At 40.5% G+C, this 19,722-nt stretch overlaps 2 protein-coding genes across 3 annotated transcripts; both read left to right on the top strand.

Annotated features, from left to right (window-relative positions):
• The first annotated feature begins 9,390 nt into the window (after positions 1-9,390).
• On the top strand, positions 9,391-12,336 carry LOC138857729 (putative uncharacterized protein DDB_G0285119). Its single transcript, XM_070111382.1, has 4 exons — positions 9,391-9,482; positions 10,690-10,950; positions 11,420-12,262; positions 12,309-12,336. The coding sequence occupies exons 1-4, from the start codon at positions 9,391-9,393 to the stop codon at positions 12,334-12,336; spliced, it is 1,224 nt and encodes a 407-aa protein (XP_069967483.1).
• On the top strand, positions 10,174-18,924 carry Dyro (Dpt-YFP repressor by overexpression). 2 transcript variants are annotated; one of them, XM_036360875.2, is made up of 3 exons: positions 10,174-13,949; positions 15,739-15,936; positions 16,047-18,924. In XM_036360875.2, exons 1-3 carry the CDS (start codon positions 12,375-12,377, stop codon positions 16,833-16,835), a joined length of 2,562 nt encoding a protein of 853 aa, XP_036216768.2. In that variant the 5' UTR covers positions 10,174-12,374; the 3' UTR covers positions 16,836-18,924. The 2 variants fall into 2 exon arrangements, with proteins under 2 accessions (XP_036216768.2, XP_014090858.2); XM_014235383.3 differs by having other exon boundaries at positions 11,351-13,949; positions 15,790-15,936.
• The last annotated feature ends 798 nt before the right edge of the window (positions 18,925-19,722 follow it).

The following is a 19,722-nucleotide window of genomic DNA, read 5'->3' as shown; positions in this document are numbered from 1 at the left end:
CTTATCCGTAATTAGGTGCAAGCCAAAATCACACTTAGCAACAATACAAGTATACTGCATTTAAGTGACGCAAACAAACCGAAAATAATATTTCGGAAAAATAAAATGAACAGATAAAAGCTTAAAATATAGAAAACTTGCTTGGCACGTAGCGCCCGTATATTAGGTCACACACGCTGCACACACACACACAAACATACACACAGACATTTGTTTGCGTTCGTGTTTCCTAATTTTTAATATGTTAATTCGCTGCATTAACAAACGTCGTCCGTGTCTATGCAACATGCAGCGCTGTGTGGCACAGTTCTGCGTTGCTGCGTTTTCATAATGGACCTGTTTTTTACACACATACATACATACATGCATACAAATGTTCATTGGTTTTTTACATTTTTTTCCAAATGCTCCAAGCAAAAATGGCCGCCGCGGCAAATTGACGAAATTTATTTGCTGCATTCATTAACATCAATAAATGTGTTGAGGCACTTTCCCCGCGCCCTAAAACAACAAAACACTGTACGTTCAGCGACAGCTAAAAATACAATATCATTACAACAGCAACCAAGACAAAGCGTCACCTGTGCGCCGAGTGGAAAGTGTTGAGCGCTGACGCTACTTTGTTATAAGTGGGTAGCTACATAAGTGTTGTTGTTGTTGCTGTTGAATTTTTGTGTGGCAGCAACGAAGCGAATTATGCGTAACAGCAATCCATGAAATTCATGCAAACTAGCGGACGGACACACTTGTCCAAAATTTTAGTAGCCAAAAGAAATGAAAATAATAACAACAACAACAAAACACACCAACAACGGTAGAAATAGTCAAAGCAACAAGGTTAACTTATTTCAAGCGCCGTTGCAGCGACACTGTGCTATAAAATATATACGTATAAAATTTGGTTAAAAAAGAGAAAATGCGCGAAAGATATAAGAAACAAATAAAAAACGATCAAAATTAAAAAAGCAGCGTAAAAATCGATGTGGTTTCGTATAAGTATGTATGTATGTTGAAAAAGCAGGCGTGCCACAAACAGCGCAGGCGATGTCACTGACGCCGCGTTATGCGAATGAAGCAATAATACGTTTCGACATTCCGACAGTGATGTTCAATGTGAGGCAAGAGCAAAGTGCCAGGCAACATACTTAACACAGGGCTAGCAATCGATATGCAGAGCGTGCGTAGCTAAAATTGGCTACGAGCAGCGAGAAATCGGCGTTGTATATTTATTAAACGCAAGCGAAATGGTAAATAAACGCTGAGAAGTTAACGCGCAGGGGTAACAAGTTTTAACTAGCTAAAATACTAATTTTCTTGAAATCTTAATCGCTTTACATCACAATTGGGCAGAGAACACGCTCCACAGCACCTAACAAACCCCTCACAGTTGCATTTCTTATAGCATAAAAGTGTATGGAAAAATATCTAGCTGCATTTTGATTACTCATGTTGGTATGGCAGCTATACGCTAAGGTGGTTCGTCCGAAGAATATGTTTGAAGATTGCAGTGTTATCTTTAACAATAATCTTTGCTAATTTTTGTGAAGGTGCCTCAAAAGTTTTTCATACAAGAACTTCATTTTGATCGGTCAGTTTCTATGACAGCTATATGCTATAGTAGTGCAATATCGGCGTTTCCGACACCTGAACAGTTTCTTGTGGAGAAAAATGCGTAAAACTTAAGCACTACTTCGCGTCTATCTTGACAGAATTTGTTTGAAACAAGTCATTAATCTTCAACTTAATGTGAAAACAACTACTGAGCCGCAATCTTCAATTATAGTAGATACTTTATTAAGCGAGACATTTATTTATTCAGACTGTAACAAGACATCAGCACTGGATTTCAAAGAGCTTGTAATAAGCCCTCACGTGAGACTAGCTTTTTCTAATCGCCCTTCACATACACTCATCTAACATATTTTTCCATGCGTCCAATACCGTAAAATATTATTTTTCCAGAACTTAACGTTAGAGGACTTCAGTGAAATCACTAGACTTACTGCTAAAGTGCGTTTCAAGAATACAATTACAAAGTCAACCACAACAACAGAAACGGTTTTAGTTGCCTAAGATACTACTAACACGCTCGTTGGAAATACATGCATTCTTAAATCTCTCATAAACCTCAACGTTGGCAAAACTATGGTTAAAGCCTCAGTGAGCCAAATACACTTTCTATAAGCTTTAACACTCGTTTGTGTAGTATCATTTCTACAGCATTGCCACAAGAAGAGCAAGCGCCAATTGGGCGAAAAAATTGTAATTTCATAATTTTCCATTAACACCAAAATGCTATCAGCGCATGAGAAAAACGAAAAAAAGGAAAGACAAAAAACAAAAAAAAAATTACAGTAACAACAGCAATCGCAATAAAACGGAAACCACAAGCAAACTGAAATTCGCTAATCCCGCACAAAGGACCAAAAATGGGCGCACACATACAAATATACACACATATTTTAGGCATGTGTGTTTGTGTGCTGCTTTGTTATATTTCTTTTTCAAAGCGGATATATATAATGTCATGTGTACTACAATTACTTATATGCCCCACCGGAAAACTCATTAACTAAGTGAGCATTTATTGCCTACTCAACGCCATAAACACGCGCAGCATGTTGGATTCTCCGTTTCAGGACTAAAAGATTTCCAGAGTGGTTAAATAAAAGAACTATATACATTATACATATGGGCTTAAAATATGATCAGAGACTAACTGAAAAAGGTGCATATATGCTTGGACATGTGCTAAATATTATTTAAGTTAGGTAGTACAAGGGTGCATATGTGCATAGGCATGGATATATAGCGGCAAATGGCATTTTAAGGTAACCACATTGGTAATTGGTAGTGCAAAGAGCAAATGCTCAGCAATAAATTGGCGTAACCCGTACGGGCTTACGTTATGTGATGGCGCGCCATAAAAGCATGGCTAAGCTCAGAGTTCTGTATCGGCTATATGTATTTAGTAAATTACTAGCGTTCTTATTTTGGATTACTGCCAAGGGATGATGGTGCCACAATTCGTTTCCTACACTTTTCTATTTTCACAAATGCCTTAATAATGGATTTCATTAAGCTTTGGACTTTACTAGGCAACAATAATTACAAATAATGCGCTTGAAACAGAGACGCGGTTAATGCAAACGAACCCCCAACCCCGATCGCCGTCTATATGTGTGTGTATGTATATACCAAAGAATGGTGAAAGCTTCGACACGGGCGCGGCGAACCTCAAGAAAGTTCAGCAAATCCTTAAATATATTAAAAAGCCGGCAAACAATACAACCTGAAATTAAAAACACGAGAAACTTCAATCAGCAAACAAACAGCCGAGCAAACAATGCTTGCAAACCAGAAATAAATGCTAATGAAATAAAGCGAAAGAGAAATAAAAAAACTCGACAAATACACTCACAAATTAAGGCAAACATCAAGGACTCAACGGCCGCTCAAACAACCCAAAAACGGCGAAGTAGAACCTGGAAGTTGAGATCGAATAGACGAAAATAGCAACAGAACCATCTACATTTCCACCAACACTTCACGCTCGCTTTTAGTACTTGCAATAGATTTGAATATTTATGCCTATTGCCTAACCAGCCTCCGCCACCCACCTTCAGCACTGCGCATTTCGCCGAAAATGAGCGTAACTAAGCAATAAAAAAGCACAAATCTAGGCGCAGGGCAGGTCAGCCTGTAAATTAGGATTAAGTCGACGCAACAAAGGAAACCCCCTGACACCAACAACAGCATAATCAGCATCTGCAGCGCGCGGCACAATCATCACTTGCCAATGCCAACGGCAAACGGTTGTGCCAAAGTGTTTTTCCGGGCAGTGCTCGTAATTAGAGAAAAAATCAGCACATTTCCACACCAAAGTGAAGCGTAAATTAATTGGATTAAAACCGAGTGAAAGCCGTGTATATTGTGAAGAGGTCGCTTTTATGCGGAATTGCAAATAAATAATGGGTGAAAGCGCCCATAAAGGACTAACAAAGTGCAGGGAGTGTGCGGCAAAGAAATTTTAATCACCTTAGCGAGGCACTGTGCCCTGTTGCACGTGGCGCATTCAAGCAAGCAATCGCTTGTAGTTCTGCAAATCTTTCCTTTTAATATTCTAAGAAATCTACAATTTTCCATACTTTTCAATGAGCAGTTTCTCTTAATAAAGCGCTGGATTTAAAATGCATTTTGAAATAAAGTTATTCTTACTCATTGAAGCATTGCAGCTTAAACTAACGGCATTTTAAATGGAAATTACGTGGAAACTAGTTGCTTCAGCAGTGCGTTTTGGAGGCCGGATTTTTGTATGAAAACATAAAAAATAATTTATTATTTTATAGTTATTGCAAAATAGACAGAAACTGTCAAGGCCTTAACTACATTAATTTCAACAAACATTTCCTTAAATTTGACCCTAACTATTAAGGAATTGTACTTTTTATATTTTTTTAATACAAATTATTATTATCGCCCTCATACCTCCCACTCGAGTAAATAATCATGCAAACAACTTATTTAATTTTCCATACACTCGTCAAGTATCACTTATTTTAATGCGCATCTGATGGAAAGTTCCATAAGATATGTTGGGAATACTTACTAACTGTCTAACAATAGATTCCAACGAAAATAAGTATTTTGACAATTTTCATGAGAGCGAGCACGACCTTCGTAATCATAATTCATCTGGTCTTACTCATATAAAAAATGTGTTTCCGCCTCCAAGATTAACAGGCTATCATTATATAAATTTTAATATATACACTTTGAACACATATTCTTACAGCAACTCCTGCGATATAGAATTCGTTATGATTTTACAGAGTAAAGTTTCTAAACACTTTTCGATTGGGATATGGAGTTATATTGTACATTCTTCAGCACACAGCGTAGAACTCTACTAGAATAATAGAGCTAGTATCCCCTTTTTGTATAGATATTTTTGATTTCGAATGTAGACTAAAGTTCTACAAAAGTTACAGCTGTAAATGCAGGTTCTTCTTATAAGGTTAAAAGTACATCTTAGTATTTATAGTAGGACTGAACTGACACCGAATAATTTGGAACATTTAAAATATGAACATTAATTGTGAGCTTGATCGCTTTTTTCTAATCACAAATGGAAACTACTGCTAAGGGTACATATGTACATATGTGCCTGTGGGTTGTGGTAGTGTTCACTATTACTTAACTGATCACCTAACCAAAACTTTTTGGCACCAGTGATTGATTTGCAATATGAACTCCGACCCAACTTCACTGTCATAGGTCTTTTGGATTTTGTAAAGGTTTTTGTAGTTATTAAGACTTAAGGCAGAGCTTTGCCACTTGCAATTGTCTAATTTTGCAGACTGCAGCTGACTGTAGAATATTCTCAACTAATAATTTTTGAAGCCTAATTTCTTCCTTCATTTTAAACACTTTCATACGATTATCTTAGCAAAACCATCTGCAGGCCATCCCAGCACTCAAATTTATGATTACTCACGAAGACTAGTCAACAGATTTGGATTTGTTTCAATAATATTCCTATCAACACAAGTCTTTATTTGTTTACACGCAAAATTCTTATAAAAATGAAAGTGTGCTGGAATTCTCCGAACTCGCTTCAACTTTACCTAAGCGCGGACATGGCCAACAAAGCGAGTGTTGTGCAGAAAAAAAAAACGTTTGAGCGTTCAAAAAACCTGTAGAATTGCTCAATAGATAAGCGCTAACAATCGTAAAAGCGACGACAACGGTGCAGAAGCCAAGGAGAGTAGTGAAAAAAAAACAAAAAATACCAACAGCAATGATAATAACAAAATAGCAACATTGGGTACAAAAACAACAAAATAGTCAAATAATCTTGTATGTAGTAGACAAAATAATAAAAATGTATGTATTCAGAGTAGTGAAGGCAAGAGTGGCAGTGTCAGGAGAGCGGCGGTCAATTGAGGTGCGACTTGCCTATTACTCGTCAACCTTAACGTCGCTGTCAACGACGCAATCACCATGAATGTGACAAACTAATGTGCCAGCATTAGGCAAAGTTATTTGCAGTTGTTTTTGTATTTTGAGTTTTTTGGAGCCGATCGCACACGAACGAGTGCGACACAGCACCTAAAAATATCGGTTCGAATGTCTCTCTAATGCGTCAGAGCACTTCACAATGCAATTTCGCTGCTCATAAACGCCAAACGCCAAACACCAATAACAACAACATCAAAATAAGAGCCGAAACTAATTTATTTGAGGAGCCGACCGCAGAAACAGTAAAAGCACAACCGCAAGGCAGCGCCGTTACCGCAGCTGCGACGGCAATGAAAGTAATGGCAGCAGCGCGCTGCCACACTCAGTACAAATGGTAGCTTTGAAGGGCAGCAAATGCAACAACAACGATCACAGCAAGCCCGAGCGTTACGGAGCGAAAAGAAATTAATGAAAAAAAGTAACAACAACAACTGTTTGGCACATTAAATATTGAGTTTTGTCAACACACCGAATGGCGACGGCGAAAACACACATAAACCGCCCGCGTCCCCTCCGCTAGCGCCCACACAAAGCCCATACACAGCACGTTTTTGTTTTTTGCATGCGTGTGTGTGTGTGGGCATATACAAGCTCACGCTTTATGCGTTGTTGGATCCACATTGACGACAGACCAGATCCAGTGGCAAGTCAATTTGACTAACAGGCTAGTCGGCCAGCTGGCTAGCTGGCTAGCTGACTGACTGACAAAGCGAGCCACCAAGTGCCAGACACTCTACACGCTTGTCAGTGTGTGGCGTGGTGTTGAAGACGGTGGTGTGCAAATAAGCGAAGGGGACGGACGTGACGTAAGGTGGCACAGGCGAGTATTTTTGATAACCGTTGCGCTTGACACATGACAGCAACAGCAACAGCAACGGCGGCAGCGGCAGAGACAGTGACGGCGACATCGTTGGCAGCGACAGCACAGTGGCAAATAGCTACATTGTGAGTATGGAAATCATAACACCAACTCACACTTATGTAGTTACGTTACTACCAATGCTTCAGGTACTCTTCCGCAAAAGATGTGCTGAGCGGCGAGCAAAGTTGGAGTGACAGCAACAAATGCTAGCGCTGCGATTGGAAGACCCTGAGAGAAGTGTGTTAAAGTGTTAGTTTCGCATGCGATATACAGGGTATGCGATTTCGTTGCGCGGGAGCAGTGCACCGCCATTTTACTGTATTGTTTATTTGAGACGTCCAAAGCTACTAGAATGATTAACATGATAACTAAAACATTAGAGCTGACATTTAGCTTCAAGCGGCCTCAATTACATTGCAAATTCTGAAATTATAACACTAAAAACTTATTTTAGAAGAGATCGACAAGCCGACTAAAGAGCAGCGTATTACAAAAACGCTCAACATAACCTCAAACTTTTATACAAGTTGTAAATACCATAGATACAAGATTTCATTACTTATTGTTAGGTTTTAAATGAGCTAGTTCAATAAATAAGTAAGAAGTTAAATAATAATATGCAATATGACCTCAAAATTGTATATATAAAATTGAAAAAGTATACATCTTATTGGTAGTTTCTACAGTGTGCAACAAATTGAATGACCCTGTATTACATATGATGATGCATTCAGCGATACAGTGTTTCGCTTACAGTCTCAAATCTCTTCAAGCTTCACACTTAATGGATTTCATATATGGTGCATTTTCCTCAAATAACTCTCAAGGTCAGCAATATCACAAGGAAATAACTTTTAATAGCGTAAAATTATATATTGTTTTGGTACTTATTTTTACAAATCTAAAAATAGAAACAATGCCAAAAATTTAGTGGAAATTTTACTGGAAATTTATTAAATATAATTCGTATTTAAGAAATCCACAACATGCATACCAAAAAGGTACTAGGCAAAGCGGCTGACGTGAGAGTAAAGAAGGCTGACATAACTGCCAATTGGTTGCTCAGGTCGAATACCGGCAAAGGCAAGTTAATCTTAAAGGATGAGTTATTATATATTAGTGAATTCTATGCGGCAAACTTCAGATCGCACTTTTTACATAACAAATCGATTAGAGAATCTTCCATTTGTCAAATAATATCCCGATATACGTATGTAAGTCTCAAATAAAAGAGAAGGTCGTCAAAACCAGAAGAATTATGAAACTAGACTAGCTTTTCTTATATTCTACAACTGTGGGTATACTGCACTGTTTGGTCCAGAGTTTCGGAGCGATCCCACTGTACCAAGTCATAAATACCGTACTTAAAATATATGCGAACGTGTGCGAGGAAAGGTGATACACAGGCGACGGGAGGTTATGTGTTGCGCTGTATTTGCTTTGGATGAAGCCGCAACTGGTGGCGGCATTGCTAGAGCTTGTGGTGGTCACTGATTACGGCTAGGTGAGAATGTGACGAGAGATGTAGAAAAACACAAATAGAAACAGCGATTCAAAGCAAGTGCTATGGGCGAGTTACTTTGCGCTCGCCGCATGTATATATATAAGTATATATGTATGGATGTATGTGTGTATGTGCGCTACAAAGCTGCTACAAACACATAAAATGTCCAAGTTTTTGTTGTTGAATTTTATTGCCGTTGACTGGCATTGCTAATGCTGTGTTTTCGAAAACTTGACTGCTTCGTTTGTTTTTTTTTTTTTTTGTTGTTTTGTTATTGCTGCAAGTGATCGCGCTCGCGAGTAAACACACAGCACACTTGAGAAGCAATAAATATGGAAGCAAAAACACTCGCACACGAAACACACACTATTTGGACGGACATATGTGGTGAGCGCAGCAGCAAGCTGTGGGGGCGGAGGACAGTGAAATACGAAAAAATGCGCAGCAACAAAACTCAACTCGCCAACGCCGCCACATGTCAGAAAATGAAAACAACAAGAGAAACAAAGCGAACGCGCAACAAAAACAAACAACAACAAAAGCAACATATACGAACACCAATACATAGGCATAGAGTAAATATATATGTATATATAATATATGTACATATATAAAAACCACAGAGATAACAACAGCAATAAAAGCTGCGGCAAGCAACCTTAACAGCAACACAAACAACAACAGCAACAAGTGCGCTGTACAAATGAGTAACGCAAACATTAACGGAACGGCAGGCCACGAAAAAAAATTTGGTATTTTGTCGTATTTTCCGATTTTTAACGATTCAAGCAACCCGCAACTGAAACTACAACAATATTAATGGCAGTGGAGACCCCGAAAAAGCTGACACAATCGCGTACGCGCATACACAGTCAAACATTTTTGTTTTTGTACTATAAAATACCCGCACAACAACAACACGTGCATGCATGCAGGCAGGCTTGCATGTGGAGACACCAACATACATACAAGCGTACATATTTACATGCATAATTACGTACTCATGCGAGGCAGCAGTGGTGCTGGTAACAGTTGCCACACCACAAAAAGCACGCCAACGAACGACAAGGCGACACGCGGCGGCGGCAGGGCAAAGTAAATGCGAGGCGGAAAGAGAAAAGCACAGCTGAGCAGCGCTTGTGGTTGCCAGTCGTATTGTCGTTGTTGTTGTTATTGTTGTTTTCGTAAGCGTTTTTGTTGGCGCTGCTGTTTTGTGATTGCCTTAATTGTTGTTGTTTTAGCTTTACTCACTGATTTCGCTGTTATTGTTGCAGTTGCTGTTGGCCGACTTATTTAAATTTCACAGTTGTTGTTGTTGCTGTGACCGCTGCGCCGCGCTGCAATGCAATTGTGTGACTGCTAGCCGCCGCGCGCTAATACAAAATTTCAATTGAATGTAGTTGCTGTTGTTGTTGACGTGGCTGCTACTCAACTTTGTGACTGTTGCTGCTTTTCGAGTTGTTAATGCCAGTGCCGTTGTTATTCCAAAGCTCCAGCATAAAACGGAAAAACACAAACTGAAATCCGCGTACACACATACACACACATGTTAAACACAGCCTAGCGAGCAAAGGGCAAGAAGCATGCGAGTATAGCGGGAGCACAAAGAAGGCGAACAAGAGAGCCAATTTGAAGCTTATGAGCAACGAGGGGCGGACGGCGCCTAGCGGTGAGCACTGACTGGTGAATGGAAAGTGGCGAACGGTGGGGAATAGTGTAAAGCAGCACTAACAAAAACAAATACCTATCAGTTGAAGTGGGGCGCGGGGTAGGGGGATAACGCGCGTTAAGGTAACAGTAGTAAGAGTTACTCAGCGCTCAGTGGGAGAGTGTAAGGTGCGTTAGAGACGACCGCGGAGGCTACGAGTACGGTTATGGCAGTGGCAGTGGTGTTGACAATTCGTTGTGACACAGTGAGGCAATTGAACGGTTCGCGGTGTCTGCAGCCAAAAAACGCATAACAGTGATACTACAAGTATATTTGCATATTAATTAGCGAAAATATTCATTAAAGCACAAATATCTCGGAATTAGTGTTAAGAATCAGTGCGCGCACATAACTACATATGTACTCATGTATATGTGTATATGTAGATATGTATTTGTTGTATAATAACAAACAAAAAGCAAAAATAAGTTAGAACGTCAGTCAGCTAGTAAGGTGGTTAGTCAGTGGCAGTGTGAGCAAGTAATCGCTCGTCAATGGTAGCCGCGCGGCAGCAGCAGCAGTAACAAAAAGCAGCACTTAGTGCGCGCCCGACAAGCTTTAACACATAGTCGAAACAACAATAACAAGCAATAGCGCCGATAGCAAAGACGCCAGCACCACAAGCATACAAGCGAGTGGAGCAAGTACAACGAGCAGCGGCCAACAACGCGTTCGCAGCTGCGATGACAGCGACGGAGACGACGGAGCATGCCACACACAGTTTAAATATGTGAAATTAGTACAAATCGTGATTTCAACGGTGAACGACGAACGTACGGCGGGCTGCACACAACACAACACGTTGTTGCGGAACGGACGCGCAGGCAACACACCACGGGAAAACAACAACAAAAAGTAAGCGAACAAGCTAGCAAGCTATCAGGCGAGTAAGCAAACAAACAAGCACAAAGCCAGCCAAGCCAAAGTAAGCAATCGAGCGAGCGAACGGGCCAGCAACCACGAGCGGTGGAGGAGAAAGAGCGAGTATAGCAACAAAAAGCAACAATAAGAAGAACGCAAGTAGTGCTGCAGCCAACACGAAAGCACAGTAGTAGCAAGAGGAGCTAAAATAATAACAACAACAATAACAATAACAGCGACAACAACAAAAATTGCTCCACGCCACAAAAAAAAACTGCAAACACCTCCAAAAGCACCAGTGCATGCCAGGCAAGCAGATATTCGGACAATCAGCTCAGCCAGTTTGCCAGCGAACACAATAAAAACAAGAGTAAAAATACAGCTGACGGCTGCACGACACGACGTACGAGCTAAACATCGCGCGCGCACATATTTACGGCACACATCACACACGAGCGTACAGGCTAATCGAATCGAACGAGGCTAATGCGAGGCGAGTTGGATTTATAGGCGAAGAGGAAGGAAACGGCAGTTGCAGCGCAAGGCGAAGGCAACTCCACGGTCACGAAGCTACTAATACGACTGCACGACTAAAATCAAGTCAACGCAACAGCAATAGCAACACGGCATCACAGGACACTTTGCCAACTTCCCCCATTCCTAATCCCAACCCTGAACACCCGCAGTCGCGGTACCACCCCTCACTCTTAACCGCACCTACTAGTCGAGCTTTGCGGCGACGCCTAACACGACAGCAGCAAGTGAACGCAATACCGAAAAAATTGCAGGTATCAGCAAAAACAGATAAGCGAAACGACAGCACCAAGAACTCCACCACCACCAACACCAAAACCAACACCAAAGGTAACGGTTGTACTAATAACAGTACACCACGTGAAGGTGACAATAAGTGTCCCCTGGCGGTTTTGACAGTCAGTACTGTAGTGTCAGCGCTGGCGAGAACGAAAAGGCAACGCGGTAGAAGGCGGCAAGTAGCGGGTACGCGTACTGTAATCGGTTACAGTTTTGGCAAAAGAAAAACGGGCAGTGCCTTAGAAAAAACGACCACCTGTACAACTAATAATAATCGTACAGTCGTTAATAGGAATCGCGTTTGGAAAAGCAACAATACGGAATCGCCAAACAACAACTTATCAAACGATTCGACAACATCTATAACTGAAGTAATTGAAAAATCATTGAAGACGTCGCCCGCAACGGAATCGCAGGTATTGGAGCAGAGGGCCAGGGAGCCTAAGGTTGATTCTGACGCTGAGGAGGCGACGGCGACGACCGATTCGGCTTTGTGCCCGCCCAATACCGATAAAGCTAACAACATTCCCCCACCACAGCTTCGTCGTCGTCGCAAAGCGCGCCTGACTTATAAACGCGCGCCACCGACACCATCGCCGTCTTCCATGTCCCTGTCGGTGGCGCTGCCAGTACTGCATGCAGCTGCCTTAACGACAGGTGTGGGGGCGGCGACTAACGGCAACAGTAGCGGTGGCACGGCTGCACTTTCACCCACTTTTGGCGTGGGCGGCGAATCACTGCCCAGCCCAACAAGCGATCGCGTCGAATGGTCACGTTCCACCATACTTGATTTCATCGAGGATTACCGTATGCATCGTGTACTTTGGGATCCCAACACTAAAGGTTATCACATCAAGCAAACCAAGTATGAGGCACTGAAATTGCTGGGCAACAAATATGGCACTGAAATACGCTCGATACGCAGTAAAATAAAAAGTTTACGTTCGTCATTTCATCGCGAACATGGCAAGGTGATGATCGGCAGGCAAAAAGGTGTCCACTACCAGCCCATGTGGTTTGCATACGACGCCATACGTTTCATACTTGACGGTGAGGGTGGGAACGGAGGAGGCAGTGGCAATGGTGGCGCAGCAGCGCGCGGCCAACACGCGCAAACTTCGGTGATCGGTGCGGAGGGCGAAGTTGACGAAGTGGAAGAGAAACTCACATTATTACGCGACGATAGCGTAGACGGTGGCGGCGGTGATGACGGTGTGGACGGCGTTCGTACGGAGAGTGGCGAAATGGATGATAAATATGCGACAACGATGGAGGCAGCAGTGCGCGCTATACAAGCAGCGGCGCTGGCTGGTGCGCGAGAGAGTGGCGGCGGCGGCGCAGTGACGTCCAGAGCGAATGCAGCGGCAGTGGCGGGCACCACTGTCGATGAGTTGAAAGTCGAACCACAAGCCACAAATGTAACAGCAGCGGCGGCAACAGTGAATACTACAAAAGCAACAGCAACAAATGTGCCCGGGGCACTACATTCTCAACTGCCAGCCACTGTGGTATATGGCATAAAACCAGCCGCTACGACTACTTTGGTCAATAGCCAGCTGTTTAATGCATCATGTGGAGCAGCAGCAACTCCTACGTCAACAACAACAACAAATGTAACCACAGTAGCGGGTGAATCACTTAGTACCACGGCAATTGCCGCGACCTCTACGAATAGTGCGGCCTCAACGGGCGCATCTTCAGTAATACCAACAACTACATCAGCGTTATTGCCACATTGTGTCAACAACAATAATAAACTACTTGCCAATGGCAGTAGCAACAACAATAAAAACAGCAATAATATAAACGTTAGCAACGCAATGGCCATGATGACAATGACGACGCCAGCGTTGACAATTATCGGCAGCGCTGGTCTGGCAATGGGCCTTGGCAGCCTGGCGACAATGACGACAGCTGGCGGCGCAGGTAATCTAAATGGTGTGCTCGGTGGTGGTAGCGCAACAGTTGGTGGCACAACAATGTCGCACGCGTTCGGCGCTACAACACCGCTGCACAATACTGCCGCCAACGCGGATGGCGACGATTCGACAGTCGCAAGCAACAGTTTGGTGGCGCGTGTGGCTGCAGCTGTGGCGGCAGCAGCAGCCGCTAATGCCGCCGCCGCAGCCAATGCAAATCGGAATGCCGTTATCGGTATAGACGAACAACAACTAGCGGTGGTAAGTAGACGCATATATTCATATACTTATATATATTTACATGCATATATATAATACATATATATACATATATAATTTTTTTTAAATAAAAGTATGTACGCGCTGATATAGCGCGGCTGATGGAGCGGCGCAGAGACAGTTAATTTTTACTACTGCTGCCATTAGCTGGTGTCGCGCTGTTGCCGAAACTCCTACTGTTATTTTGTGGTGGTTTATTCAGTCTATCGATATTCCATTCTGTTTGTTTATTTCATTTTTCTTATATTTGTCTACATTTTTTTTCCATTATTTTTGCGTTTTGCGTTCTCTGCGCTGACTTTCGTCAGCATGTCTAACTGTGTACACATTTCTGTGCATACTTCTTTACACATATATAAATACATACTGCGTACATACATAAGTAGTGCCATATAAGCATTTGTTGTTGGCTTTTTATTAGTGGTTTGACTTGTTGGTATTATGCTGATGAGTTGTGCGCCGAAGGTGTGAGACGTCAGTTAACGTCCGCCGTGCGTGTAGATATTTGAGCGTACGTATGTATGTGTGTATGCATATATTTCAGCGATAAGGTATGTGTATTTCGTGCTTTGTGCTTCGTTGCCGTCGTGCGTTGAGTGTTGAGCGCAGCGAGTACGGCTTACCTTATTGCGCTGCAATGTTGGAGCATGAAGCTTTGTCACCACAGCTCCTGCTTTTCGGTGCCATATGATTCGTTATTCATTTTGCATTTTTGTTGTAGTGTTAACTGTCGTCAGAATGCATAAACAGCGGAGACGCGTAATTCAGCGACACATTATAAACAACCCAATGAGAAGTTAATTATTGATTTGTTTCGCTTAGTAATCGGTGATTACGGATTTGTTTAGTAAAAATTGTTTTAATGGATTTTCGTGTTAGAAATTTTTATTTTATAAAGCGCTTTATCTTTAATTTTTAAACATATTTTTAAATACTTTATATACCAGAAAATTTGTATAATTTATAAATATATAAAGTAAATAAGTATGTCTGAGTTTTTTCTACTAATAAAAGTTGTTCGGCATTACTACAATCCACCCATGAATAGTCCTCGAACCCTTAAGTCACCTAAACAACTTAGATAGATAGATCCAAAATATGATTGGTGGTTGAACATTGTACGCTAAGAATGCCTCGTATTAGAAAACAACTTTTTTAAATTTTGTATAGTTTACTCAGACAATTAACTTACTATTATTAAATAATTAACTTTCTACAAGTACAAAAACAACTCTTACAGAAATATGGTGGAGGTGTGCAGACACAGTATAAAATTCCTACAGGGAATTTGAAAAGTGATTTACAAACGAGCTACGCGGCATTCGCTGCCAACAAAAATAGCAACGCTGGCGTTGGCAGCGCTCTGACTGCGGTTGCTGATAAGCTCACAGCAACAAATGTGCTTTACTCTTAATACGAAAGTGTGTGTGTGTTTAAATTATTAACTGTATGCGTGCAAATAATTCTCGGTAAAGCTGATGCAACAACAGCTACAATAATGACTGCAACAATAATATTAACAACAACAACAACAAACAGCATTGGCATGCGAGCACTGCGCTGTTGAACTTGTAGCCACAATCAGTGTTTTTGTTATTTTAATTTCGTACAAAATTTCTGTATTAATATGCATGACATTGTGGCTTGTGCTGTGCTGTGCTGTGCCTGTGCCTGCTCATTTCATTGTTGTTGTTGTTGCAACAGCTAATACTTTAGTGTTGTGCACAAAGCAACACACAACAAAAGCTTTTATATTTCGCTTTTTGCTTAGCTGTTAGAGTGCCAGAGCTTGTTGACATGTTCGACTGGTTTTCACTTGCAGGCGCGATCCACGGGCGCAGCGGGCGCGGCGGGTGCTGGAGCTGGCGTTGGCGCGGCCAATACCACTGCAACAACGGCCACAGATTACGAAGCCGATATACAAAGCTTTTGTTGCAACATCAGCGCAGACGATGTGAAAACCGAAATAGTAAGTTCGCCTTCAGGCAGCGATTTCTCCGCTCAGCCTACCCAACTAATGACTAATGCATAAATTTCACTCATTTTTTCTCCCTTTTCTTCGTCGCACTTTGCTTACAGATCGAAGGCGACACGAATGAACTAGTCATGCTCGAACAACAACAACAACAGCAGCAGCAACAGCAACAAACGCAACACCCACGTTCGTGCAGCGTCACCCCACTGACAGCTTCTGCGGTCAATTATTATAATTTGCCACCGATGGCGGAATTGCCAATGTCTTCCAGCGTTGGTGGGCGTAAACGTAAGCTGCTTAGCTTACACGCTGATGTGGCCTCGCCGTCCAAAAAGTCTGCATTAGCGCTGCAACAACACTTACAGCAACAGATACAATTGCAACATCAACAGCAACAGCAACAACAACAAACACAGACCCAACATTCCAACGCACAAGCGAGCTCCAAGCAGCGCGATCGTGAGCTATTAGCCGCCGGCGCTGGTGGCGCAGTCACTTTCGCCGCCGTGGCCAATATTCATAGTCAAAGTCAAAGTAGCAACAATAACAACAGCGGCAATAATGGCAACAGCACTGGTAGCAGCAGCAGCTTGCATAATCATAGTTCCAATCAAAATCCAAAGGCCAACACTAACAACAACAACAACGCCAGCAGCAGCAGTAGCAATAGTGGCAGCCACAACAACAACAATAACACTAATATGCAATCGCTGAACGATGAGTATGGCGTATTTGGCGAGTATGTAGCCATAACCATACGCAAACTAAAGACGCCGAAATCAAAGATTGTCATAAAGCATCTCATCAACAACTTATTGTACGAGGCCGAAATGGGCAAGTACGATCACGGCATGCCATCGTCCAAGGAACCACCGCAATTGTATAAGATGTGATGTAAGGACGCCAGGTTGAACGCGCCGCACTTGACTCCAACAACAACTGTTCCGCCTTGGTGCAGCACAACCACATGCCACGACGCTGTCAAGCTGGAAGCGTTGCCAGACATTAAAGCAGACCATGATTGTTGTAGTGGTATATGCGATCAAAGTGCGTACGGTTGCGGGGTTCACTGTTGTGGTCGGCAAACACCTGGACACTAGTCATAGTTGAAGCAAAGCAATCTAATGCAGAGTAAACCAGAGCCAAATATATGGCGTAAAGTGAAGTGAAGTGTCGGAAAGTGAAGCAAAAAACATGAAGAAGCAAAAGTAGTAGAAGAAAGCAAAGCAAAGTGATGTTTTCAAATAAAATGAATTGAAACGAAATGAAGTGCAAGTTATAATGAATTAGCAATGTTAAGCGGAATTGTAGCAAAGTAGAAGTGAAATGCGTTCAAATCAGGGAATAAAAAAGAAACAATGTGAATTTCAAACAAAAAATAAATAAATATATATGTATATATATATATATATAAACATATGTGAATATATATATAAAAGAAACAATACATATGAACATGCTTATGTATATATAATATAAACTTAAATATAAACAAATATACTTGTAGAACAAAGAATATAAGTGAGAAATAGTTAAAGCTTTTAGCAAAATGGGGAATGCATAACTGAATCGTTAGGTAAGGGAAGACGTACAGAATTGGCTGCAACGGAAGAACAAGTTAAACACACACACACAGACACACAACAACATACCATACAATTTTACTACTTTATATACATTAAACTCAGGTGCCTTTTTGATAGTCAAATAAGTTGTTATTAAATATATACTTTATTGTATTTATCTTTATATAAAAAAAAAATATATATATACATACATATATAACTTAATGTGTATAGAAAAAATATTCATATGTACATATATGAATTAAAAACAAAACAAGAAACTTTGCAAGCAAACAAATTGCAATAATGAAAATTTATTTACTAAATGAATTGATAAAGAGAAAACTACTTAATTTTAACTTTATATTTTATTTTACTTTACTTACAATATTTGTACAGAATGTACCTTTTAAATTGAAATGTTGAAAAATGCTAAATAAAGTAACATGAAGTTGAAATGTGTGGAGTTTTTGACATTAAAAACAAGAAAAAAAAACTGTAAAAAGCTGTAATGCCCTTCAGAGGTGCATATTTTTTATAGCTTAGAAGAATTTGAATCTAATCTATCTTGAATTTGTTCGTTCAGTTTGTATGGCAGCTATATATTAAAGTGGTCTAATCTAAACAATATATGCCGAGATTGTACCGTTGACTTGGACAATAATACACTATACACAATAAGACCAATTTCGTGAAGATATCTTGTCAAATAAAAATTTTTTCCTTACAAGAATTTAATTTAGATCGGTTAGTTTACATGGCTGCCATATGATATAATGCACCGATATCGGGGATGCCGACAAATGAGCAGCTGCTTGAAGAGAAAAGAACGTGTGCAAAATTTCAGATCGATATTTATAAAACTGAGGGATTAGGTTGCGTATATAAAGACAGACAGACGGATAAGACTAAATCGACTCAACACGTCACGCTGATCATTTATATATACATGTTTCCGTTTACACCGTTGGCTGTTACAAACTTCGTGGCAAATTTAATATACCCAGTTTAAAATGACTTTAGAACTTTCCGACTTTCCAACAACAAAACATAAGCGTTAACTATGGTAGAATAAAAATGAAGGTGTTGAAATTAAGTTAATTTAATTAAATTAAGTTAATTGAAGGAAGAAATTAAATATTTAGTAAATATATCATAAATCCTGTTTATACAAGTGTTTGAAGCACTCACTAAATTTTTTTTTATCATGCTGGCAACTCGCGCCAAGCACTATTTTAACATGCCAACGGTTTGTGGTGGCGACAAAGCTTTTTTGTTGCATACCTCATCACTGACGCATCCCTAATATTAGTCATATTAAAAACAACAACATATGTGTCAATTTATAATTTCGACAACAATCGCGATTTCGCTCAACTAGCGTATATTCTAAAATGATTAAAGCCGTAGAAACTCATTTTGTTTGCATTTCAATGAAATTAAAAGAGAGAAAGCTTGCACAAACTTAATACTTTTTAGCTTTTATGAAAAACACATTTTACACTTCAATATTTTCAGCTGCGATTAAATATTGCATGCCAAAAGTGTTTCGTGTTGGCATGCCCCGCCTATTTTGCAAGTATATATTTTCATTTCTAAACTTCGGCAAGCAAAGTTTTAATGAATTAAAATAATACTGAAGCTTTCAAGAGAATTTCGCTTTTAGTTGAGCGCTACCAGTAATTATACGAGTAATATCACATATCTCGAAGAAAAGTAAAAATTATTGCATAGCTCAGTCGACAATAAAATGCCCACTGATTGAAGGCGCTGCATTTTAAATAATTACGCAAGTTGGCTATATATTTATGAAAGCAAATATAACTGGTCGTATATACATACACATGTAATGCAGTGCACACATTTTCATATATGTACATATGTATGTATGTAATGAAAATTAATTATTTACAAAACAGGAAATTCTTATGAAGGATGTGGAAATGAGTACAAGAAACGACAGCAATACTAGCAAATAATGACCGTAATAATTGCAACCCTTCAGCATATAAGACAAATACACATACACACATATGTATGTATGCATGGTATGTGGATATGAATAGCTCAAGCTGACATGGCGAATGCGAATGAAGCAAATAAAAAGGTGGTGAATGCAAAATGGCAACGGTATGGTGCTAAAGGAGTTCCACAGTAATATAAAGAATATTAATTTTTATGCGTGTTTGCTAACATATAACATAAAAATGTTTAT

Source organism: Bactrocera oleae, chromosome 6, assembly GCF_042242935.1.
Source record: "Bactrocera oleae isolate idBacOlea1 chromosome 6, idBacOlea1, whole genome shotgun sequence".
Lineage (NCBI taxonomy): Eukaryota > Metazoa > Arthropoda > Insecta > Diptera > Tephritidae > Bactrocera > Bactrocera oleae.
The sequence above is the reverse complement of the archived record's forward strand: the minus strand, read 5'-3'. Positions and strand labels throughout refer to the sequence as shown.